Source organism: Gymnoscopelus microlampas (genome assembly GCF_963454915.1).
Source record: "Gymnoscopelus microlampas genome assembly, chromosome: 15".
Lineage (NCBI taxonomy): Eukaryota > Metazoa > Chordata > Actinopteri > Myctophiformes > Myctophidae > Gymnoscopelus > Gymnoscopelus microlampas.
Genome location: NC_139952.1, coordinates 36,760,896 through 36,788,696, shown reverse-complemented (window position 1 = coordinate 36,788,696; position 27,801 = coordinate 36,760,896). Strand labels below are relative to the sequence as shown.

Here is a 27,801-nt window from a genome sequence, read left to right as displayed (position 1 = left end):
GCCCAGCAGATGTCAAGGTAGATGGAAGAAAGAGATTGCGTTGTCTTTGTAAACAGACAGTTTGTAAAGACCTTGCATCATTTTGTTCTCGTTTGTAAAGTCCATGTGTCCATCATGAGTGTTATCTCTTCTCCTTGAACTCCTGTAATACACTTCCTTCTATCCTCATACTTATTTCTCTTGAACCTTTGTTCATTTGTTTTCTCTTTCCTCCATCTCTTCCTTGCTTCCTTCTTTCCTACTTCACTCTGGTATTCTTGGCTCTTTCTCCCTTCCTTCCTATACCCTGACTTAAGTGCTCTTGTATTCTCCATGTCCTCCTTCGCTTCCCTCCTTCCGTCCATCCTTCATCTAATACTCTCCCTTGTAGCCTAGTTGTATTGTCCAGTTCTATTAATTCCTTCAGCTCTTCCATTCTTTCATTCATGTTTCTATGCACAACCATCTTTCACTAACAGCTAAAAGTGTCACATTGCTTGGAAAGAAATAATAAGTATTTGCTGGGAAAATAGGCTCTCATGAATAAAGAAAGGAATGTCCTTGTTCTTTTATTGTCACATATATATAGTTTTTCTTAATATTTGAATTGCAAAAGATTCAATGAAGCAAAACAACAAACTTAAATCACATAGCAACCTCAAGTTCAAGTAAGAAATGAAAAACAACCAAACATGCACATTTTTCCATGGCAGCTGAGCCTGGCCTGGCCAAAAGCCAACCAGATGCCAAACCAAATACCAAGAGCCCATTTGCCAAACAGCCGGTGGCACTCGAGGAAATTACAGAGGACAGCCAACAAGAGCCAACGCACCCCGAGTCTCTGTAATCTGAGACAGACTGACGATGTCACAGTCATCGCCTGGCCTTTTGATGTTTCATAACGGAGCTAAAAATGATCATGATCATGCAGACAGATGCTCGTCATGGCCATCGATCAGGGTGTGTCCTATACTTAGTGCACATGTGCATTGGTGGGAAGTGTAATAGGGGCTCTCTCTGGATGAAATACAGGCAGGACAGCAGATGCCCAAACTGAGAACTGAGAAGCGAGAAGCGAGAAGCAGGCTCACAACCAACAAGCCTACAAAATCTGCCTAATGAATGAGTTACTATGACACAACATGACACAAAACGTGTACGTTTCTGTACCCGATGGAAACTTAAGTGGTTAAAGGCAGCAGTCAGTTACCTGGTTATAAATATGTTGATATACTTGATTACGTATTCCCCCTCCCTCTCATTATCTCTTTCCATTATGTCCCTCCTTTATGTCCTCCCACCACCTCCCTCCCCTCTGTCTTTCTCCCTCTGTCCTAACCTCAGCCTCCCTTCTCTGTCATGCACAGTCTTTCTCTCCATCTTTTCCCCTACCACCTCTCCTCCCTCTGTTTGCTCTCCTCTCCTCCATTCTCCAGGTTTGGTCTGTCTCTCTGATAGCTGTTATTAGCTGTGTCTCCGCCTGCTGGCGAAGATAATCACAGTGTGTGTGTGTGTGTGTGTGTGTGTGTGTGTGTGTGTGTGTGTGTGTGTGTGTGTGTGTGTGTGTGTGTGTGTGTGTGTGTGTGTGTGTGTGTGTGTGTGTGTGTGTGTGTGTGTGTGTGTGTGCGTGTGCGTGTGTGTGTGTGCGCGCGTGTGTGACCTCTTCATCCTCCCTGGTCCCTGCCATTAAGCGGTCATAGTATGTGGTTAAAAATCCATGGCTTTTAGAGTTTACCATCTGACCCCCCCAATGTTCCCCACTACTGGTGGAGGCCCTGCCAGCCTCAGGACCATGTGTTGCAACCTCTCTCCCCTTGACAGCAACTGAAGAAATCTCTGCACTCTTTATTGACAGCAGCAGTTTATTTTTAAGTGCTCAATCTGTCACATATAGGCATGCGGCCACCAAGAGCCTTAAGGGACGAGCCACCATGTTGAGACCTGAGGCCGATTCTACAAATGCCTTCTAAATCAGTAGTTCTCACACTTCTCTTTTTGCGTTGGCTATTCAAAAATAGGTTAAAGAGGTGATAATGAAAGAGAGATTGATTATCACCTCTGCTCCACACGTTTAATCTCTAAAAATGTTCAAGCCTTCAGTACAAGGGAAAATGTTAGCCTTTACTTCTAAATCTAGTCTCCATACTGCATATTTTTGAGACACCTGACTGAGACCCACTGTTACAGAGTTCAACCCTTAATTTCAGGAGCTGAACCAAAAAGGCCCACATAGAGGTACATAATATGAGTAAAGTAAGCAAGTACCTGGGGCCAAAAGCAATTAGGGGCCCCCGAGAGCTCATTCAAGTCAATCAAGATGAAGCCATAGGACTTTCTGCCCAGGGTCCCAACAGTCTGAAGAATCACCTCTGCTCACAAAGGGCCCTGAGGCAGTCTCAGGCCCAGAGGCCTACGGTCCTGGACTCAGGATCTGGCCCTGCAGGTAAACGTTGAAATTCATGAATGTAGCATTGCATGAGGTTTCGACATACTTATTTTTCATACATATTGTTTTGCCACTAGATGTCACCCAGACACAACTCGCACATCAACGTAGCCCTGACCTGAGCACAAGGTCTTTGGGTTTATGTTTAAATGCATTTGTTTGTAATACAATAATTAGAATCTCACATCTGATCAGGACAAGATAATCTTGGCTATGGCTACTTAGATGTTTATCAAACAGAATACTACTAGTCCTAGTAATTCACTTCTGTTTTTCTCAAATCAGTGTGTGTGAATTAATTTAATTTTATGTGGCATCCTTTGGTTTTCAGGGAGATGCAGTTTTGGTTGTAATTTGTAAATTGTGGTTCTCAGTTTAGCCTGTTGATGTTGGAGTTCATAAAAGCATCCAGTAGGTGTCGCAATCTATCTTTAGTTATCAACGGACAGACCCTGCTGGAAAGCCGTCTCGCGTTTCCAGATGAGCGGAGGTCGACTTGCAAGTCTGTCTACCCCCTGTATGGGCACTTTATGGGATACTGACAAAGTATAGACATGTTTACTGTACCCAAACTGATTCAAGATAATGGAATAGCTATATACCACCTGGACATAGATAGGTGGGCTGGACGGCTGGTGGGACACACACACACTCCTCTGTCACTTTTGCCTAGTTTAAGTGCATTTTCTTCGTTTCGAATGGAGACCATAATAATAATAATAATAATAATAATAATAATAAGGGTAATAATAATAATAATAATAATAATAATAATAATAATAATAATAATAATATGTAATATAATAAATTATTTAAAAAAATACAATTTGAATGAATTGTTTTCCCAAAAAAGTCTCAATCAAAAGTTTAGGCCTACTTGAATTTCAGCATATGTAATAGTTACATAGGCGAGGTGATTTAACCTCTCTACTGATAGTTTGCCAATAGCCTACCTCTTAAAAAATAACCTTAATTCATTTTAATGTTGTTGAGCCATCGACGTTGGCGTTTAAACAGGATTACAGGAACACGTCTTTGGTTGTAGTGTCCCTAAGTGAAAGGGGATTCATAATTAATATATTTTCATACTTTGGGAGGAGGGGGGTGGCTCTAATTCAGCAACACCGATCATGTTCCATTTCATTAAGATGCTTTATTGCCATAATAAAAGACACAGTAGCTCAAGGCGGGGCCACGGGGACGCGCACTGAGCTGAGCCGCTGACGGTCGCGCGTTCACGCGTTTTACACACACGGAGACGCACACTGGCCAGTGTTGCCATGTCTGCTAACTCTGCTTGTTATAAGCGACTTTGGGCTTGTTCTTCCTGTAAAGTCGCTTGTAAATATTGGTAGTTGAAGGTTGTTTTTTGGAGGGCTTGTTTCTAAAGTGTAGTTGCTTAATTGGCCATGTTCCTGATGTTGTTTAAACCGGTGGTTCCACTCAAGGAGTGGACCCCGCAAATGAATAGGTCTATTTGTCCTCAGACTCCCCGCCCATCTGAAAATATTTTGTGCCATAGACCAGACCTGGTTGCTTATTTCTCCCGCAAAACCAAAAACCTGGCAACACTGACACACTGGGCAGCAGAATCACGTCAGCTGTCTCTGTAGCTCCTAAACTTCATAAGCACCGACCACTATGTCGTGATAGAATAGCGTGCAGAAAATTATATTCTCCTCCTAAAAAAGCTTCAAGCTTTCAAGGATATACCGGTGTTCTTCTCACACACTAGTACGTTCTTTCTTCAGGATGTTTTACAGTCTGGAAACATGGGATTCACCGGCAGCGGGTGGAAACTAACGTTGGCTTGTTGTAATTCAATCGGTGTTTTGCTTTCTATCGCCCGCCGGAGGAGCTCTGGTGATCGGCCGTGGTGAACGGAGAGGAGAGCCCGCTGCGGTGCTCCCGGAGAACCCCGGGGGGGTTCGAGACCCAAGTTGCTTTAGCCCTCTATTCATGGACTACAAAATACCATCTGAAATCTACTTGTAAATCAAAGAGAAACAGCCGTGGTGATAATAGATAATGGAGACTGTGATGGAAAGAGAATGCAGCGCGCTGGGAGGACTGTTCCAGACAGTAATAGGGGATATGAAGGTAAAAAAGAACCTAAATATGAATTATTATGTCTTAATTAGCCTATGTATTATGAACTGAAATGAACCTCTTATTGTGTGTGTGCGCAATAAAGCCATGCTGCATGTGTCCCTGCCATTGGGACTATTATACCTGGGGCGACACACCGCGACAACATGCGTTACAATATCATTTGTCTCCTGCGGTTGTTATGCGCATAAGAAAAGCCATAGCAGCCAGTCATTATCCTTCATAATAGACGATAAGTGTAGATGTCTGTCTCTATGCCTAATTAATGTTATAATGAGAGGGAGAGAGAGAGGCTCCGGGGCTCGTGGTGTCTCTATAGGTTGTTTCTAGGCCTAATTGTGCGTGTTATACTGCGGAGAGGTGGGTGTGTTACTGTGTTCTGTTCCATTGACAACTAGACGGCTTTATCTCTATTCTCCTGGCTGGACCACAACGCCTGGAGCTCCATCACCCCATTATGTATACCAGTGGTTCTCAACCTTTTCATTTTGTTTGACTCGGATAGATAAATCTAGGATCTAGAAATACATCTAGGAGTTTATTTATCTATAGATACACATTGTGAAAATAGCAGATCTACAAGCCCGCGTTGTGAGCTTGTAGATCTGCTATTTTCACAACGTTTGCCTCTTTCTTATATCATTAGACAATTTTGGTCAATGATTTTAACCTTATGCTATAGGTTTTTAACATAGGATTAATAATAACATATCTATAAGGCTATATGATTTTTGTGGTGGTTTGTGTGATCTGGTAGATTTCTTCTCGATTCCTTTGTTAAGGAATGAATGTCCCCCCCCCCCCAAAAAAAAAAGAATGTGTGGATAATAACAAACGTGCTATTTTAGTGGTTGTGTGTACGTGTGCTAATCCCAACCTACTGACCTAGTATGGGTGCGCGTGCGCGAGTGTGTGCGCTGCTGCGCGCGCGCGTTGCACTTTGACACCCATGGATAATACCACACGCACGCGCACGCACGCTAGCACGCACGCTATGCACTTGTTTCTGAAAGAGCTCTGTGACGTCATAACAGGTGGTTTTCTGACAGGTGTGCTGGTTATCTTTGGAGTGGCTGGGCTCCTCTTCTCTCTCTCTCTCTGTAGCCAATCAGAGCCTATTAAGATATCAGGTGTATTTATATTTTTTTATATTTTGGCCATGTGTGATCAAGGTTTTTTTAATGGCTGTGTGTGGATGATGATTTAATTTGAGTTTTTCCGATACAGCGATACTAGTATCGGAAAAGCTGCCGATACTGCCTAAAATACTGCTGCTATGCCATTCCTATGCTATAAACCAGAGCTATGCCATTCCCATACCACATAATGTATCACATGATGATATCTCATTTACAGGAGTGATCAATTATTATGCATTTTGAATGCTTCAGTTGATGTTGCACTAATGTTTTATATATTTTTGATTTTTGATTTATTCCTAGATCAGTGGTTCTCAAACCTTTTATTTACTGGTGCATTTTGTTCCATTTGTACACTCTCGGAGTTACAGACCTGAAAGGTCGTTTTGGAACCCCTCAAGGAACCCAGAGAGTCCCTGGAGTCTGGACCCCACTTTGAGAACCACTGTCCTAGATTTCTTTTAAATTACACGCTGGTATCGGATCGGTATTCTGTATCGACCGATATGCAAGTTATGGGTATCGGTATCGGGAAGGAACAAATGGTGTCTGTACATCTCTAGATGTAATGGGGACATTTATATTATCAATATAGCCAGAGGAAAGATGATTATTCCTATAGTGATGTTTAATTCATACAAATTGCTGATAGGCACTTCAGCCCTCAAGGAAATTGCCCAAGCTTAAATGTCGGGCAATTAATACTTTGAATGCTAGGTTTATTACAGAGAAGTGGTGCTCTGTTATATTCGGTTCCTCAAGCTATATAGTCTACAGTAGGCCGAACGATGCCCGACGAAGGCATGCCACTACCGACAAGAGATACTGTAGGAGCCGATAGTGTAATAACTGGCAATAGCATAACAGATTTTTCAATTCTTGGCTGCTGCAGAATACATTTCCTTCATATGAATGCTGTAGCTCACAATGTAATGCAGTCTTATCGTGTCTTATTAACAAATGTGTCTTTTACACATATAGGTAAATTCAAAGTAACTAGAAAAAGGAATAGAATACTACAGTATAACAATTTGACTTTTCTTATAGCCTAAGTGCTATTATGTTCAGGGAATGTAGGAAACTCTACACAACAGTATTTGGTAGTAATAATGTAGAAACATTTCCAATTGCCTTTTGCTCGAGAGTTTTGATGCGTTAAACTTAAAGTATCTTCTTGTTTAACAGGATTTATAGACGTACAGGTGGCTTGGCCACCAAAACACTGGGGCTAATGGTACACATGTGAATATGAATATTGTAGCTTAATGTTTTATTCATAAACTTGGATAGCAGACAGTCCTGACTCCGACATAGGCTATTACTAAATTACAGGAGGGTGAAAGTGGCTTAAAGTTCCTTAATATGAATGCTGTGGTTTACGGCTAATCGTAGTGTAATGTTTTATTCATAGACGTGGCTCGCAGACAGCTTTCTCTGCTTAGCATAATGAGTTGGTGTGTGCTGGTGAAGGTGGAGGGCTGTAACTCTGTGAATGAGACAGACTCTTGGCTACTGCTTCATGTCAACATTGTCCATGTGTAGGTGGGGGTTGTCTGTCTGTCTGTATGTGTGGGAAGTTGATGTGAGGGTTACGTGTGTTGCGTGTGAGTAACTTGTACATACATGTGTGCCTAATCGCTACAGCCAGTATTTGTGTTTAAAGTTAATGAGCTGTGTACACTATGTGTGGGTCTCCATGCATTTGTGTGTGTAAATACAGTATGAACAGTATGTGTGTGTTTATTCTTGCAGCAGACAAGATTACTGTTGATCCATTTAAGTGGAACTGATCAGCATGCTGTTTTTCTTGGAAGAAGAGAACTACTCAAACACCATGACGTACTTTATGCTGGTGTGAAATCTGACATTCACTTCTGACTTTGAAGAACACTTTATAGTTGTTCCACTGCATCAAATATATATCCCCCCCCCACCCCAACCATTCTAGAATATAGGTGCAGCATCCATACTATGCCTGTTCTAGCCAAGTATGGTGCAGTCAGCACAGCACAGCACAGCACAGCACTGTGACTGGTGCTGTATCTATCTGTATTAGACCAATACTGGGTAAGGATTAGGAATACTAAGATACGTGTAGTAGACTCATCATTACTGAGGTCTAAAATGGGCCTAATCAGCATTATGTTTTACTATGGTAGTGGTACATGACATGTCATGATCAGTGCTGAACTGGGCCTTCTGGCGTTACATACAGTTAGCAGCTGTAACCCTATTGGTTCTATTATGTGTATGGTAAAACATCAGTACTGTCTTATGGTACTACAGTTCCATGCTGTATCCAAATCAGTATTAGCACCATGCTGTAGCAATGCTATGGAAGGGATGCTGTGAAATTGCTAGGTAAAGTGGAGAGACGGAGACCGTGTTCACAAATGCAACTATCTATGTCCCTCTCTACTACTTGCCTTTCATCACTGTGTGGTTCTGGTACAGTATCTGTACTGTCCTGTATTAGGCCTGAGTGTGGTTCAAGTAACACAAGTGCCACACAGTACAGCACTAGGAATTCTCAACTACTGGTTTGATTCAGTATCAATTCCATGCCCCCAGTTAACAGTGTTCTTACCGAAAGGCAATGTGGGTGTATCTAAGGGAATGCCACTGACTGTGCTATGGACTGAACACTAATCAACGTTCAGCCTAACTGATCATGCCATTACTGTAATCATATCAGGGCCAAAATAATCCTCATCTGGTTTGTGCTTGTTGTGTCTGTGTGCAGCAGTGAGTGGGGAGATTACATGGACGCATCAGACGGAGCACGTGCACAACGTGGGCCATGGTAATGTAGCTTTAGTGCCGTGGCCAAATGGGTCAGTGTCATATTAAGGCGTGTTGGTGCAGTAAACATGGTAAACGTCTGCAAAATGAGATGGTTTAGGACTGTATAGAGATGATGACAAGGAACGATGTTATATTTTGTGCAGTTCTGTATTTATACACTGTGGGTCCCTTTTTTAGTGTGAGGACTAATTGGACAAAATGGGTGATCATTAAAAAAATCCATCTTTGCTAGTCACTTTTTCCAGACTGGAGTGATACATCATAATTGTGAAACTGTGTTGCCAGTAGGAGCAGTGTTTTTAGACTGGTTGATGCGTCTGTGCCGGGCTAATGCACTTTCCCCTCTCCGTCTCTGGTATTCCATTCTGTTCCGTTCCATTCCGTTCCGAGCTGAGAGAGTGATGCCCAGCGTCACTGCTTGGTTACCGTCGCTATGGTAACGCTGAAGTGGAGGGACAAAAAAAATAAAAAAGGGAGGGGAAGGGTGTTGAGAGGACAGACGTCACACGTGCGTGCATGAAAACACACATGCACACACACACCTGCAATCATGCATTCTGCTTTGCTTTCCTTACTGTTTCTCACGTAGCCTACTTTACAAACACACACACACACACACACTCTCTTTCTTCTTCCCTCTATACATTTGCCATACACACTTTCCCTCATATATATTAATTTGTAGTTGTACAGGCCACACAGATCTCTCTCTTTCCCTTAGGCTCTCTCATTCTCTCTCTCTCTCTCTCTCACACACACACACACACACACACACACACACACACACACACACACACACACACACACACACACACACACAAGCGTGAGGGCAGGGCTATTGCAGCTATCAATCACGCAGGACATAAATTGTAACCGTGGCAACCAGAGGCAGCAGCAGCAGCAGTACCATTCAGCCCACTGGTCCTTTACGATCCAATGTCTGCACCACTGAATAATACCTGTGCATTTTTTATCACAGATGTGGCTGTCGGTCGTCTTTATCTCAGGTTGTTTGTGATGATGATAACATTTTATGTTCTTGGCTCACCATTTGCCCCACAGTTACATTTAGCCTCCTCTCCTTTAAAACACAATGTATCCTCTTGTTTATATATCTTTTACTTTAACCTACCTACACTCTGTGATCTATTATATTTCCAGGACACAAAAATGTGCCCTGAATTTATCATCTGGCCATTGATGATACAAATGTTAGTGTATTAAATCCATGGGTCAATCGGTGATATTTTGCTACTTGTATCTATTTCCTCGGTTTTGTTAATTAATAGCAGTTAAAGCCCAGGTTTGACTGGACCTTTTGTGAGGTTTGTAATGACTTAATAAGGCACATACAGTATACTAGGTTTTCTTATGCGCTTCGTTGAGTTGAATTCTGAAACTCTTTTGTTTTGTCTGTTCCGTCAAGAGTCCCACACACTTATTGGGATCTGTGCCCGCTTTGACCTCAATAATCAAATTAACCCACTTGTCCTTTCTGGAAAATACAAAAAAACAAAGATTAGCAAGGAAACAAACTGTAAACCTCTGGTGGAGAAATGCACTGTGACATACAGAGTGACAGATAGATAGCAGGGGTCATCAATATGACCATACAAGGACAATGTATCCGTGGAAGACTTGTCGTATCTGTCAAATATTAGATTTCGTTTTTACATAACATTATAATGTTCTTATTTTGATCATAAGACCCAATTACTGAATGTCAGTCTCCAGATTTTCTTCAGAATATGTATGACTCTGATTTACCATGACACTATGGCACATTAGGAGTCCGCCAGTACAGTGGTTCTCAAACCTTTCTTATTTTTCAAGGACCCTCATAACTCAAAGAGTTACAGACCTATAATGGTCCATTTTGGACCACCCTCAAGGAACTCCAAAGGTCCCCTCAACCCACTTCGAGGACCACAGTACTAGTAGTATACATTTAGGGCTATAGCTCTGTTTCTGGCAATATTTGTATGTCCATGGCAAACAAAGAATTTTGACAAAAATGACCACACAAGCCGGCATGATGAATCTTGATAGAAATAGAAAGCCTTTATTTCAATACCTTCACACTCTCTGCTTCACAGTGGCTCAACTAAACGAAGACAACAGTGCAGCTGGTGTCCATATTCACCAATGACCTCAGCAGCCTTTAGCCTACTTTGCACTATTAGCCTAACAGCTCTTAACATTTCCAAAGAAGAGTTAGCCCCTCCATTCATTCTCCCATTGTCCCGGCAACCTGGCCCACATTTCCTAACGACCTCGCCAGTATTTCAGCTCTCTTTAATTGGGCAATAGTTTTGTTGCAAGGTGAACATGCAAGCCAGCTATTCTCCTTAATAGCTGTGTGAGTTTAGCCAACATGATTGCCTGGTGGTCAGAGTGACCGCTTCATGACAGAAAAGAAGTCCCAGTTTCAGTCTCTACTGCATGCTGTAATAATGTCCTGTTGAAGTGTCTGTAAAGCTGCACTCCGTAACTTCTTTTAGTGGGGGGAAAAAAAACATTAGGATCTCTTCATTATAGCTCAACAGAAGTGTTGGTTTCGGATTTGAGGAAGAATTATACATAATACTGTATTGTTATTATGGTTGTTTATATCTAACCTTTATATTTTCATCACTTATAGTACTTGCATAATACATTATGACATGACATGATATTTAGTAGCTTGTAGGGGCCAAGATGTCTCCGTTAGGCCTGATAGCTATTGTTTTTGTTACAGCCTGTCTGTTATGGTTCAGCTTGTCCTTGTAGCAGCTGGTATAACTATGGTGTTAAGTATAACTGTGCTCGTTGGCAGAACTACCTTACCACCGTTCTATGTCAGACTGTGTCTAGCGTACTTCTCCCCATGATATCATGTAAATTAAAGCATAACCATCAGTCCATTGTCTCGACTCCTATTGCCTCATCAATTACTGATTGATCCAGAATTCCACGACGAATCCCAGGGTGGACATGAAAGTTACGGATTGCAGCTTTAATTAATGTATAACCTAACCTACTTTACAAGCAACCAATAGTAAGTTATTAAAAGAAAAGAATCCTCAGCCTAGACAATGACTTTGTCTCTTCTCATTGTCTTCGTTGCAGTGGAAATAAAATTAGCATCAAGGGTGTAACAATTCAAGTCCCATCCCAATTTCTCCAGTCTCTGAACATGACTGTAGCTGCTCAATGTTAGTCTGCCATGGCTAGACTAATATCACTGCGTAGATATTAGTCTGGAACTTCGGTGTGGAAGATTCATTTCCAAGGGGCGGTTACAAACAGATTCAAACATCACAGCAGAACATTTCCCACTTTGAATAGTGGGCTCTGATTGGTCACCCACAACTGTGGGGTGAGCGAAATGTCATTCAAACCGAGGAGTGCCAGACCAATCTGCGCACTGTGCCCACTGCCCAGATTTTTTGTTTTTGTTGCTATGGCAGATTCGTCTGGTTTCCAGGCTAGCTCAATGTATCCTACTTTTTCAGCACATTTTCATGACTGCCATGCAGTGCTTTTTCTACGTATGGTGTCGAATGGGCCAGCCGTCTGTAACAGGATTGGTCTGTATGTATGTAGGCTGGCGTGGCCATACTAATATCGCTGCGTAGATATTAGTGTGGAATCTGTGTGGAACCTGCATTTCCAAGGGGCGAATAAAAAAAATGCCTCTGGTGATAAACCTGCCCCATATTTGCATACTGGGCCTTGATTGGTGCCCCACAACTTCGGGGGCAGGGAAATCCAACCGAGCGGGGCCAGACCAAATCTGCCGAGGGCTATATATACTTTTTGCACTCGCAGATTCATCTGGTTTCCAGGCTAGTATGTATGTAATGTATGTATGTATCATATGTATGTAAAGTATGTACACATAAATGTGGACCATGTGTATGTCCCCACAAAAGTAGACGGCAAACTCAAATAACGTTGCTACACCTATCACATTTCCCACAAATGTAGATCACCACAAACCACACAACTCAGCGGTCACAGCTACACCAATCACAGCTCACCTCACCAATCACACTACTCAGTTCCAATATGGTTGCGTCGTTCACAAACTGCTCACCTACAGTAGCCATGCCATTTATTAGACTCTGTGTCTTGTTTTGATTCTCCCTTACGTTGAACCCAGGCAGTGGATTTAAAGGGTATTCATGCCTTGGCTTGGGGGTGCTTGTTTAGTCTGCCCAGACCAGCAGAGCTTGGGTGGGTGGAGTTTATGGATTCTCTGTTATTGACCTGCCTCTTTGCATGTCTGGGTGGTGGTCCACTGCTGTGAGTCTCTGTCTCATGTTGAGTTTGTATCTGGTCATGGAGCCTGAGGTACTCTACGTCCACGATAGCCTACATTGTGTGTGTGCTACATGTTTTTTGTTGGTATTTTTGTTTTATTGCAGTTGAGTTTGCAATTATCCAAAACAATCTTTTTTTAATGGATTAAAATACTACCCAAACACTTTCTCTTTTTTTTCCTTTCCATGAATCCTGGTGAAAATATTTAATAGTCTACTGTTTGAGTGGAGTACTGGTTGAGTTAAGATTTGGATGACATTAGGTTTGATATCTGGATATGTCTTGACATTTTGTCTCCTTTTTTTCCTCTTCAGGGCAGTTACCCAGTGTGGGATGATTTCATCAGCAAGGCTGGCAAGTTACAGTCACAGCTCAGGTAACAAACACACACTGACACGTTTGTCTTTTCTTGGTTGAGAATTGACTGAATTACCTAACCCTAACATACTGCTATTTTAGTGTACTAACCTACCGATCAAAAAGGTAGAGCCTGCACACCAAAGCAGGTAAAAGGTACTATCTTTATTACAAAAAATAATAATAAAGAAGTACCTTTTACCTGTGCGGGCTCTACGTTTTTGAACTGAAGCCTCTTTAGCCCAGCACCCACTAGTCGATGTGCGTATATAGCTAAGTTTCCTTTGAAGTACTAACCTACTGAACCAGCTCAGTGGCCTTGTGGTTAGAGTGTCCACTGTACATCAAGCTGCCTCCCGCTACTGAAACAAGAGAGCCCATAGAGCTGCTGCCCTATGGGCCACATGGCTTGGGAAATGTGCACCGTTTGTATGAATGCCTGTGTGCATGTGCACGTCACACCTGACAGCAATGGATAACCACGCACACACACTCACACACGTGCGCACACACACACGCACACGCACATGCGCGCACAAGCACACAAACGTCGCACATGCATGACCCCATAACCATAACCTCTTTACCGTGACCCTAACCTTAACCCTAAACCTTATAGCTTAAGGTTAAGGTTAATGGTCATGGTCCTCACCTATAGGCGTTGGCTCATCTTTCCATCCTCATGAGGTGATCCATTCCTTAAAACTGTAGAAATACACACGCACATGCACACACACACACACAATATATCATAACCCAGGCTGATGAAAATCCAATCAGTCTACCTCATTAAGTGTATAAATGTCAGACTCTCCTCTGGTCCTGTCGCCAGCTCTCTGCTCCACTGCTCTGCTGTCACACAGTTTGTAGTCACACACACATGCACAGTTTACACACACACACACACACACACACACACACACACACACACACACACACACACACACACACACACACACACACACACACACACACACACACACATGCTGAAGGTCGCACATATGGTCGCATAGGCAGGCAGTATAGACGCACATGCACATACTTAGAGATGTACATTTACACATGCTCATGCGTGCATATTCACAAACACACATGGAACCCCTCCTATGAATGAATGAATGAATGTACACTTGCGCTCACTCCCTCTTTCAACCGACCACCTATGCAGCCATACACACACACCCCTAGTATTCAGCCAGACACCCAGCGCCAACTGCACACACACACACACACACACACACACACACACACACACACACACACACACACACACACACACACACACACAGGCACGCATGTACACACGCTTGCATGCACACACACCTAGTATGCAGCCAGCCACCGATGCGTGTGAGCAGGTGGGGCACCTGCTCACACCACGCATGCCATGCACGCACGCACACACCAACGTGTGCATGCACACACACACACACACACACACACACACACACACACACACACACACACACACACACACACACACACACACACACACACACACACACACACACACACACACCTAGTATGCAGCCCACCACCCAGCCCCACCTGCCCATACAAACACACACACACACACACACACACACACACACACACACACACACACACACACACACACACACACACACACACACACAGACACACACACACACACACACACACACACACACACACACACACACGGTGGGCACGAGTCAATTAACCTTGCCTGACTGTGTGAGATTAATGATTGGTCCATAAAGTCGTTATCAGAGCCTTGGATCAACATGGAGCCCCATGAGGATCTAACGCAGGGACGCAGGTCACACAGGGTCAAAGCTGATTAAAAACACATCTCTTCTTCCTCCTCTTTTTAAGGAGAAAATAATAGGTCCATTATAATTGTTGCATGCAACTTTGTATAGTTACAGTACATGTTATGCCTCTTTCTCATTGAGTTGTACCCAGTTAATCAGTGTGGACACTTTATCCAGGCTTAAAGGGATATTTCACTTTCAAACATGAAAGGTAAATATCCCTTTAACCACTTAAACCCAGCATTCGTATTGTGGGGAAAGCTTTCGCTGATAATAGCAGATCGACAAGCTCGTTCGGCTATTTTCAGCAAAAGCTTTCCCCACAATAACAGAAAACGGAAAAGACACTCCACTCAAACATATGGGGTTTACGTGGTTCATAATACGTTCATATTGCTCATTGTTAGTGGTATTGTCCAGCCAGAATCCAACCGAGGATTTTTCAATTATGTGACAGACTCTTGTAGGGCTGTCACGATTACAAATTGACAAATTGACGATTAATTGTCACTCAAATAATTGCGATTAACGATTTAGTTGTGTGTTTGGCATTGAACATTGGAACATATGAATAAATAAAACAATTCTTAATGCCTTTTCGGCTTATTAATCAAAATTTGCACAGGGCAGATATGAAAAATAACTTAAATATACAAAGAAATGATTGACATATTTAATAATTTTATACATGTAAAAATAGCTTGTAGATCTGCTATTTCTGCTTTTTTTATATATTTGAAAATGTGTGAACATTTTTCAACATGGAAACGATAATGTCGATTATGCAAAAATAATTGCGATTATCTCAAATAATTGCGATTAGACGATTATGTAATAATTGTGACAGGCCTAGACTCATGATGGCTTAACTAAATGATGCACTATGCTGTCAGCATTCCAGCACGGCCCTTGTCTTCTATTATTGGCAAATTATCAGAAGTCTTTTTCCCTGATTATTGGAGAAGGATCTCAAACACACATCACCTCCTGAACTGATTGAATGGAAATGGCAGCGAATGGCTCATGTGGGGTCTCTCCCACGCCACTGCCATACTCTTATCTAAAGCCAGATTTAGACCCAGCTTGGACTGTCTGTCTAATCTATCTATCTTTATCAATCTATCTTATCTACAGTTTCTGATATCATAGATTGTCTGCTTTCGGTTCGAAACATCAGTCTTCCAGTGTGGTGTCCTTCACCGGGTTCCAAGGTTTCATGTCACTTTACTTGTATTCGTTCACATTTTGCTGCCTTCCTTTCATCATTTGTATCGTGTCTCCCCATAGAGTATATGCCGCCGTCCCTTTTGAACTATTCTCTTCTGCACAGTAATGTCGAGAGTGTTAATTTAAACCTGAAAGCGTACAAATTGACCCGTCAGAGTTAAAGTAACACACTTTCTTTATTGCGCACTGTGGTCGTGTCTGTTGCTCCAGTGCCCTCTACTTTGATTTTCTTCTAATAGGAATACATGAATAATTAAAAAATAATATTTTTTTCCTTGTGCATCTGTCCCAGTTATTATTACATTTGAAGCAACCTCCCTCTGGGCTCATCATGTTTTATTGTTCATAATGTCTCATGTCACACACTGGCTGACCTGTGTTCACTGATTAAAGCAAAATCTGTCAAAAAAAGACTGGAGAAATAGCTACTGTAGTGCCATTCAATTCAGTTTGATTTCCAATTCTATTGATTCTGCACAGTAAAATCCTCAGTGTTAATTCGTCCATTTATAACTCAGAGATTGCAATAATGGAACCAAAGAGGCACTTAGGGGTCCATTTGGTTCCATGTGAACAATCACAGAGTTAACCCATTGAGACCTGAAGCCGATTCTACATGTCTCCTAAATCTCAGTATTCTGAAAAAACCTATGTTTCTATATCAGTGTTGCTCAATCTTTTTCATGTCAAGGACCCCCAAAATGATATGTATTTGGCCGCGGACCCCCATCAAAATATTTTGTTACACCCAGAAGCAAAGATTTGAGTTAAAAATGTTCGCTTTAAAAGTATTTATATTCAAAGATTTGCACACATTTTCACGATTTAAAAAAAATAGCCCAAAGTGTAAAATAATGCTTTTGAGCTCAAATCTAAAAATGATACATTTCCAAGTCTTAATGGGTTAAATGAACACTTAAGGATTTCACAGCGTAGGTGCACATTGCAAGCACAGTTTGAAAACCCTTTCATGACAATTTACTAATGGACTTGTGCCTGGGTGTTAATCAGTGGAAGTAGGTGTTTTGGGGGAGTTAGTTGAGTGTGAATAATGATAATCCAGATTAAAAGGCCGCTCATTGAAATCCGGATTACAACGTCAGTGAGGGCTCTGTGACCTTGGAGCAGAAGGTCCATTTTGGCACTGCCGCTGTATACCACAAGATGTTTAATACATCACAGGTACCTACACATAGCAGACATGTCAAAGTATGAACTGCATGCATAGCTAGGCCATAATTATGACATAATCGCCTTATTTGTCATATGTGCTCTGTGCACCGTTTTTTTACGAAGCCTAAAAGCCAAACAGAAATGTAATTTTTATTCATAATGTAAACGACAGAAACGCAATTAAATCGTTAATCGCAATTATTTGAGCGACAAATAATGCAGGTGCATACTGTACATAATATGCTGCCCTGAAGCGAGATTAAAGAAAGAAGCAGCAAGTAGCAGAAGGTAGCAGCAATGCTATGCATAGGGCTGTCACGATTATTAACATTTTACTTGACGATTGTACTGTATGCACATGGATATGATGCTAATGTTCCTAAAAAGGACATGCACTCACCTGCATACCATGCAAATGTACTAAACATCATACATGACCTGCTACTTCACACGCTGTCTGTATGTCTTTGATTATTTGACCCGTTTTCGTTTTTCTTCTTACCTCTCCTGCTCTACCGTATGCCTATCTCTCTTCTCACGAAAACTACAAATGAGCGCACTCTAAAAAAACAATCTTCACCTACTTCGTACACCTGTAAACCTGTGACGTGATAATGAAGATGATTCTGATTCTAGAATATCAGCATTGTCATGCCTTTATTTAAATGTAAAACAATACAACTTTGGTTGTCAGCCCCTCGAAAAACAGCTGTAAAAATCTTTAGGGAATAATCGTTATAAATTTGATGGACCCAGGATTGGAGTCATCACCGCTTTCCATCCCTCCTTGGGGTCTTTATGGTGATGATGGAGAGGTGAAGGGGTCACTGAATGACAGGAAATACAGATTTTCTTCACATGCAGTGAATATTTAAAATAGCTCTGTTATGATTACGAACCTGTTGTATGTTATGATGCCGCCAGTACTTTGTCGTTTAGCAGCTCTTGTTCTTTTTCTGTTTCTCCAGGACGACGGTTGTCGCGGTGGCAGCCTTCCTGGACGCCTTTCAGAAGGTGGCTGACCTGGCTAATAACAGCAGAGGTACGATGGGGGAGGAGAGACGTGTGTGTGTGTGTGTGTGTGTGTGTGTGTGTGTGTGTGTGTGTGTGTAGTCTCGCGTAGCCAGACCCCACAGAAAATGAAAAACAGCGACCTCTGCTTTTCTGATATTCTGTGGAGTCTGGCAGGAGTATAATGTTAGACTAGAGCGCAGGGAAACACCGGTTTCATGTCTGCCTATAGCGCATCACTTCCGGTTGGTGCGACCATGTTTTCATTCCCACTAACAATATTTCTACACGGAACACTAACACCACTTCTCCCAGAGAACATGGATGGTTTTGGTTATAAGCCCACTTGTTTCTATGATGAAAGAGTAATTTAAAATGTGAATATCTTTCCGTGGTTTTGTCCGCTCCGAGGACGCTATTGTTAAATTAGTTTCGGCTAGTTTCGAGGGGGGGAGGGTGGATCATGGTGGATGGACACGTGAATCCCGCCCACTACATTTGATTGGGTAAAGCGCGGCCCACTTCCTGATCTGAAGGCACGCCCACTTTTAGCCAATGCGCACTGGTTAGGACGAACCGCTCCGACAGATTCCACCGCAGGTCGGAATCTGTTCTTGAGAGATTAGTGTGTGTGTGACGTGTGCACGTCATCATGATAGTTATACAATGGCCTGAGGGAATACTCTATCCTGACAAGCTGTCAGTGAATTTAAACCAGCAGTGGTAGGTAAGTTTTATTAGGGTGTGTCAGTGATTGTGTGCATGTGTGTACACGCTTTGTGTGTGTGTGTCCTTTGAAATGTCCTCATAGCTAATGGGGCTAGATGATAGGTGGGTGGTGATGGCGATGATGAGGCTGATCATGGAGATGAAGGCCTGTCAGAAGCAATCAAGCTGCACATTCTTCTGGTCCCTGCAGTCAGTTTTTGTTATAATACTGTGACTAATACTAGGGTTGAAAGGCAGGTAGACTGTTTTCACCCTAGAAACTAACGTTATCCTTAAAAGGTGAAATAGGCCCTTTATGATCTGTTCATGTAACTTTGTAATAGTTACTATTAACACCTCTTACTCATTGAGGTGTACTGTTAATCACTGTAGCCCTGCATACTTTGTTGTACGACAAATAGTGAAAATAGCCGATCTATAAGCTCATAACGCATCGCAATGTGTTGCAGTGTGTGCTGAGGTAAAAACCTTTACAGACACCAAGACCTATCTTTGTTACCAATAGTTAATAATTTCAATTACTATTACTATTAAGATCCACCCTCAGTGATTGGTAGCACCTGTTACTGTGTGTTACTATGGTGTGTGTGTGTGTGTGTGTGTGTGTGTGTGTGTGTGTGTGTGTGTGTGTGTGTGTGTGTGTGTGTGTGTGTGTGTGTGTGTGTGTGTGTGTGTGTGTGTGGTCAACCACATCGCTGGTCATCTGAATGTCAACAGTAATTGTGGCAACAGTTGGGCCTCTGGGTCACTTTGTAATTGACACGCATGTTTACATGAACACATGCTTCCATGTGTCGTGGTGAAGCTGAATATATGCTGTGTAAGTCAAGTGGTGTGTGTGTGTGTGTGTGTGTGTGTGTGTGTGTGTGTGTGTGTGTGTGTGTGTGTGTGTGTGTGTGTGTGTGTGTGTGTGTGTGTGTGTGTGTGTGTGTGTGTGTGTGTGTGTGTGTGTGTGTGTGTGTGTGTGTGTGTGTGTGTGTGTGTGATTATCGGCTTCCTTTGGTAACCATCGTGATTAGAGGGCAGGGTTTTGGACACCTGTCCCTCTAAACTGTCCTGTACACACACACACACACACACACACACACACACACACACACACACACACACACACACACACACACACACACACACGTGTGCAAACAGCTTCCTGCTTAAGCATAGTCTTGTACCTTTCCTCAAAATCAGTCCTTCTCTTCTCTGTCCAGTCTCTAAACGGCTGTCTAATGGTCCAACAGATGATGTATTTAAACACTATAAGAGCTTAGCAGTGGTGGTGTACTGAACAGTATGTACCTTTTTTAATCATTTGACTGTTTTCTTAAGGAATTCCCTTTCATAAAGCAGACAGTATGTCAACAGAAAATCCTTATAGTAACGCAACACAAGTGCATGTACAGTACTGTATACAGTAGGTCATGAAGTGTGTGTGCGTGTGCGTGTGCGTGTGCGTGTGCGTGTGTGTGTGTGTGTTTAAGTGAGCTCCATTGTTCCAGAGTTGCCTTAGAGCTGTCATGCAGCCGTCACTCAAAAAGAAACTCAGGCTTTCCCCTACGCTGTGACTATGACCACGGTAACCGAGCAATGACAACCGCTGTGATTCTAGAAAGAATACTACCGTCTAATGGCCGTACGCTAACCTGTAGTAGGGAGAAGTATACAGTATACATCTGTAGTATATATCTCTAGCTAGGTGGGACGGGTATCTCTACAAGAGTGTCCATTGAACCATGAGTTAGGTGTTGGTGTTTCTCTAGCAGAAGTCTACAATTCTCTTCAAGCCTGATTTATACTTTGTCGTACAACAGTGTTGCACGTTGAAAATTGTCCAAAACTGTTACTTTTCAGGATTCAAATTCAAAATGAGCAAAAGTAGTGAATCTACAAGCTCAAAACACGCCTCTTTGCGCCGCGTTTCTAGCTTGTGTATCTGCTAATATTGATGGTTTTGTGTGATTGTGTAATATGATGACAATTTACGAAAAAACAGGATATACTATTTTCAGAGGGGCCTTGTGGAAATGACTGGGAACTAAAGAGTGCAAGCGGGGAGAAGTCTACTTGGTTCAACGAACGCACAACAAAGCAAACCTAAATAAACGTTCACACCATGTGTGTGTGTTCACTGTGTTGAGGCAACCCAAACACGCACATCCACACCTACAGCGCTGTGGCCATATCAGGAGCCTCTGTCTCCTTATCTGTGTTCCTGTACGGCGAGATAAGGCCCCATTCATAGAATAGAATTCAACTTGTGTGTGCATATCGCCACCCGCTTTACCGTATCACATTGACCGACTCCACCAGCTGCCTCATTTCCATAGATATCAGCCTCTCTAGGAATCCATACACAGATGAAGAGAGAGAGAGAGAGACAGAGAGAGAGAGAGCAAGCTAAAAGGGATGGAGCGATTGGAAGTGACGGCCGTGAATTTGGGAGGAAGGGATGGTGAATGAGGGGAGTAGAGAGAGGGAGGAAGAGTGGGGCTGAGATTAATGGAAAAATGGAGAAAAGGGAAGAAAAAGGATGCGACGAGGATAGATGGTTGGAGAGAGGGGAGGAATAGAGGTGAAGAGGGAGGGAGGGAGGGAAAAAAGAGGGCCGGAGGAAGAGAGGAATGGATGGAGGCCATTTGCTGTGTCTGCCATGTCCAGGCAGTCCAGCAGCCTGCTGCCTGGTCCTCATGGCAACAAGGATGGAAATCGCTCTGTCCCTTTATTACAGTATCAATCGATCTATCGGTCTGTCTGTATTAATCTATCTATCGACTATACTACTGTACTCGTATGTGTCTATTTGCCTGCCTGTTGTTTCTGCTATATTTCTGTGCCTATTGCAGTCCTTTACCATAATATATTATGCTACCCACCTACCAGCAGGTGGTTTGCATAATATATTAATCAAACGGATGTTCGGCCCGTTAAGTCATCGTTCCTCTACATGAAACACACACACACACACACACACACACACACACACACACACACACACACACACACACACACACACACACACACACACACACACACACACACACACACACACACACACACACACACACACACACACACACACACACACACACCCACACACACCCCGTGGCACCTGCACTCAGTATCCCATAGAGCCACTGCAGACAGAAGGCTACAGTGGGCCACTCTCCCTCTTCCTGGCGCTGTTGTTGTGCCAGCCTGCGGTTGCCATAGCAACTTGCTGCCAGGGAGGATACCGTCCTTAAAGGGCCGGCGAAGGCTGTCAGTGTGTCAGCTAGCGGAAACCTGGCTGGAGAGAGGAGAGGAGAGGAGAGGAGAGGAGAGGAGAGGAGAGGAGAGGAGCATAGTGTGCAAACAGATGAGAGAAGGGAGGGAAAGAAAAGAACAAAAGAATGAAAGGAGAACAGGAGAGGTAGAGGAGAAAGCTAACATTAGAGGGAAGAGAAGAGAACAGAAGAGGGGAAAGGAGAAGCCAAAAAAAGATAGGAGTGGAAGTAGATAGAAGAAATGTAGAACAGTAGGAGGAGAGGGGGGCGGGTAGAGGAGAAGAGAGGAGTGTGTGAGTGAGGATAAAAGTGTAGAAGAGGAATCAAGGAAGGGGGGATGGGTGTTGAGGGAAGACTAGGCTTTTGGATGAATCTTATCAAATACCCCAGAGGTGCCCGTTTTTATACCAATAATATTTGTTTAAAGGCAACAAATCGATTATTTTGTACTTCATCGTTACGATGGTGTCATGCAATATAGTGACGCTAGCCAGTCTGCAGGCTCACAACACGTTGCAGTGCAACGCGTCTCTCTACTCACCAAACCTTCCTCCCAAATTCACGCCCGTCACTTCCAATCGCTCCATGCCTTTGAACCTGCCCTCTCTCTCCCTCTCTCTCTCTCTCTCTCTCTCTCTTCATCTGTGTATGGATTCCGAGAGAATCCATCCACGGCGTCACACTGCGACGCGTTGTGAGCTTGTAGAATGGCTATCTTCACTCTTTTTTGAGTGGTGCCAACCACTCCTATATCTGACTTTGTCTGTGTGTCCGTGTGCCCGGGTGTATGTCCAATAAACAAACATTGATGACAACATCAATACGGGGCTCATCAAAGGCACCACTCTCTTCACACAGGGTGTGATTTTTTTAATTACTTTTCACCTATTATGACAATGCCAAAATAGGGATTGATTATCAATTGTTTATTTGATTAAAGTATTGATTATGTTTTTATTGATAATCGATTCAATTAGTTTGATTAACTGTTGCACCCCTGCAGAGAACCACAGAAGGGCATAATGGCCGGTTGAGATGGTAGAGAAGAAAGTATGTACAGAAGGGAAGAAACTGTTCTTCTTCACAGGCGTGGACTGGTATCCATCCACTCCTCCTGGCTGTTACGTTACTCACCTTGGGACCAGCAGTACCTACAGTATACACTTCAGGTCTCAGCTGAACGTTATGTGCTCAGAAACCTTCAGTTTAACAGTATTTTAACAGTATAACATCCCCCTCCCGGTGGGTTTACGTACGTGCTATTGGAACATCCACATCAAATCGCCAGGCTAATTGTTGGTTGTAAAAACGTAGGGGTAGCCTGCAGTGGCCATAAAACGACTTGAGCCTGATTTATAGATTTATACTAGATCTGCTAGATCTACAAGCTCACAACAGGTCGCAGCGTGATGCGGTGTGAGCGTTGTAGATCTGCTATTGTCAGTGAGTGCGCGACACCCACGTACAGCCCAAGTATAACTCAGAACGCTTTATAGGCCAGATGTTGCATGGAGGCTGAAATATTCCCAATATGTGGTGGTTGTAGTTGCGGTTGTGTGTGTGTGTGTGGGGGGGGGGGGGGGGGGGGGGGGTTTGGCATATGGAAATGGTATGAGGTTAGCACAGTTTAAGCCCCCCCCCCCGCGTGGGTCCTCTTAGGTTACAGCCGCTCATTTTGTCTAGTTTTCAATGACTGTTGCGATTGGCCTGGCTACCGTGAGACAGTCTGGAGGACGCACCATCTCATGAAAGGATGGTTGGACATTTCACATCCGTGTTACAGCATATGGAGACGGTGGGAGGGTGTTGCAGCAGTCATTTGTGCTGAACACTGCTAGTCGTACAGAAAGTCATACATGTAGACACACAGGTCTTTAAGAATTGGAGTTAACTGTTACTGTTATGTTATCGTGGTTTATATAAACCACAATATTGACGATACAACCCATATGGACGGGAGAAAAGTTTCCTTTCAGCCTGTTTCAGCCTTTCGCTGAATGTGTTCGTACAATTCACAACTTCGGCCTGGCAGGCCCCTGTATGTCCTTTGGCCACCTTTACATCAAGCTGATTTCAGATCAGTATTCTGCCATAAACACAGCGAACGAGGATGATGTCACGGTCACCAAAGGTAGCGGCTAAAAAACAGAAAGTAAGGGTTTTGGTTTTCACATTCACATTAGATTTTCTGAAATGAGTTAAGCCCCCCCCAAAGGCACCGCTTCCTTCACACAGGGTGTGATTTTTCTTCCAGTACAACTTGAACGGGGTATCAGAGTCAAAGTCTGGTCAGTATATGGTCAACCATATACAGTAGAGATATAGAGAAATTGTGATGGTGTCCCTTTAAGTGCTTTTATAAAAAAAATCCTAATTAGGGATGTAACGACGCATCGTGAGACAGTTCATTGATACAAAATGTGACGTTTCAAATCTGTGAGTTAAAAAATAAAAAATAAATGTGTTCACCGCACGCACGTACGCGTACACACGCTCGCACACAGGCACACATGCATGCATGCATGAATGTGTGCACTCACTGTGTACAATTTATGACGGTGAATAAATGCTGTTTGTTTTTGATCCGGTGGAGTGTTATGTCCGCCTGCAGACGAGGCCCCGCAGCTAAAAGCACGCCGTTTGTTTTGGAGCAGTGCTTCTGGCAAGACGGTTTCATTTCGAAACGGACGTCTGGGAATCGCAGTTATAACAGATCACTACCACTGGTGTTGCCAAAAAGACTACAAAAATGAGCGTTACTAGCAAGAACTGACCAAGCCTGAAAATATAGTAGCAGATCTACAAGCTCTAAACATGTCAACACGTTGTGAGCTTGTAGATCTGCTATTTTGGATGCGCGACACCATCGTACGACGGGTTATACATTAACCACAACCTGATCGTGAACCCAGCATTGTGAATCATATCGAATAGTGGGTTGCGTGACTCGTTACATCCCTTGTTGAAATATAACGAGGCGCTCCAAAGTTCAAGTTCTCTACGAAGCATCGGAACACCTTGTTTATACTTGCATGAAGCACTCTTACCCATTAGACTAGAGGAAGGAATGAAGGAGAGAAGGACAAATAGAGAGAGAGAGGGTGAGAGAGAAGGCGCCACACAGATAGCATCTTTTGGCATCTCCTTATTGGATGAGCTAATCTTAACCACAGATGAGTGAGCACATATCTGCCGTATCAACACCAGCAGGAAATATTATCTTTCAATACATCCACACTTGGGAACATGAAAGAGTGACTTGCTAGTTTGGCTTCTTCAGGAGAAACAATGACGTCATTAAAAGGTAAAACTCAGTGGCCTCTAGCTTGAGAGAGGCGAATGTTTATCGTCTGCAAAATTGATGGGTTCACAAGTTTGAGACAGCAGTGGAATCGGTACAGCTGGCGCCCAAGTATTAAAAAGCAAACGAGAAAGGGACAGCCCACCACAAGAACACTGGCTTTTATTGCATTAGTCCACCTACTGTCTCTGCATTCTATCCAGTTCTATGTGGTTTTCCAAATAAGAGGATGGTAATAGTTGTTTGTCAGTTAGATATGCCTGTCATGGGTGCTAATGCATTAGTCAAACATGCATATTGTCAGCAGAGTATTGCTGCCACATGAAGAGTGCCAAATCCACAGTGACACTTGGCTCACAATACTTGGGAATCTTGGCGCCGACAGGATATTTCAATAGTTCCTACATGGAACTCTGAGAAAACAATGTTACTGTAGTTTTAGGACGTTTTCACAAAATGATTTCACCCACTCCCGAGTTGAAGTTGAATTACTGTAAATACTGAATCCAATGGACCAATGGTGTCTTGGAATGTAGAAAATAGTAAAATACACCTTTGAATAACTTGTAGTCAATAGGCTAAACATGCAGTAACCAGTGTTGTCCACAGCCTATAAAATGACAGAATAGGCGTATCATAAAAAAAAGAGTCCTTCCTTTTCATTCACACCTAGAGTCCTTTTTCCGGCACCGTACATCCATCCATGCCTGCTGGTCCTAAGGGAACGTCTGCTTGTCAGAAAGAAAGATTTCTCTTCTGGAGTATCTCTGGTTCAAGTTGTTTACCACAAGGTCATCAATTATTCCATTAGAGCCTGCTGAGTGGCCTTCTATTGGCTAATTAAGTCATGGCTGAGGAGTAAAGCCTAGGCGTCTCTCTGGAATGACTGTCTATCTCTCTCTCTTTCTGTCTCACTCTCTCCCTTTCCTTCGCTCTATCTCAGGCTGTTATGTTTTTTTCTCCCTCTGGTGTCATTTGGCGCTTTTCCATTGCATAGGACAGGCTCAACTTTACTCGACAAGCTTCGTTTTCCATTTCACATAGGACCCCCGTAGTGTAGCTGGTCGTCAGAGCCAGCGACATCCAACCCATTGCATAGGAGAGTGCTACACAATGCTAAAGTTGAAGCTAATACTAATGCTAAAACTGTCTGGAAATTACCTCTATTTAACCTTCAGGTACAGTTCAACAACAACAGTTTAGGATAACGATTTACGTGAGATATAGGACATATTTGCTCAATATTGATTCATTTCACATTTACGTTTAGTTTAGAAGTTTAACAGTAATCGGGAGCTTCTATGCAGTGTGGAAGAAATGATGTTATGCTATTGTGGTTGTTTATATGTAACCTTTATTCCAGTCCTACATTATGTTGTTCATCTTGTGTTATTCATCTTTGTGCATGATACACAGAGAGCCAAGATGTCTCTCTTAGGCCTGATATCTATTGTTTATGGTACAGCTTGTCCTTGTAACATGACAGTATAACTATTAATATGGTCGGAATCCTTGTGCTCGTGGCAGAACGACTGTACCACAGGCCTGTGTGTACCCATTGTACATCTCCCCTGTCCACCCATGTATTAAAGCACCAACACCACCACCTTCTAAGTAGTGCCTCTGACCCTGTTCATGTCCAATTACTGATTGACCGTGAATTCCACCACAGCGCTGTAGGGAAGTCTGTCATAATGCAGTGACTCTAGCAGTGGTTCTCTCTGATGAGAAGTCTACTGTGTTTTCATGTCACCTTTTGGTATCGCCTCAACTCGCTAGGAACCTCGAAGATGGGGATACCACAAACGTCCCAGGCTTGCCTAATGGAAGGCCAAAAAAGGCGAGTAGAGTCAATTAAGTTGAGCCAGTTCTATGCGATGAAAAGCACCAACTCTTTGTTTCTTTGTTTCTTTCTTTTTTGTTTCTTTCTTTCTTTCTTTCATTCTAACTAATTGGATAACACACACACTCTCTCCCTCCTCCCCCTACGCCCGTAGCTATGTGTTACCATACCATAGGGTCCAGGGGGTAACCTGAGCTCTACATGTCTGTCTGCCCAGTAGCTGGCTAACTTGCTATCAAATATATCCTTAACCGAGGACTTCACAGCCACAATTGGCAGTGTAAGCAAACCAGGATGTATGTACTGTATATTCTCAAACAA

The 27,801-nt window shown here is 42.9% G+C and overlaps 1 protein-coding gene across 1 annotated transcript in view; it reads left to right on the top strand.

Moving 5' to 3' along the window:
* Nucleotides 1-4,060: 4,060 nt before the first annotated feature.
* LOC311062088 (protein MTSS 1-like) overlaps nucleotides 4,061-27,801 on the top strand; it is a 77,571-nt gene continuing 53,830 nt past the window's right edge. The window contains exons 1-3 of the mRNA XM_084080876.1: nucleotides 4,061-4,525; nucleotides 13,098-13,159; nucleotides 18,305-18,378. Of these exons, the coding sequence (XP_083937002.1) occupies nucleotides 4,454-4,525; nucleotides 13,098-13,159; nucleotides 18,305-18,378 (208 nt within the window). The 5' untranslated portion in view covers nucleotides 4,061-4,453. The remainder of the gene's footprint in view (nucleotides 4,526-13,097; nucleotides 13,160-18,304; nucleotides 18,379-27,801) is intronic.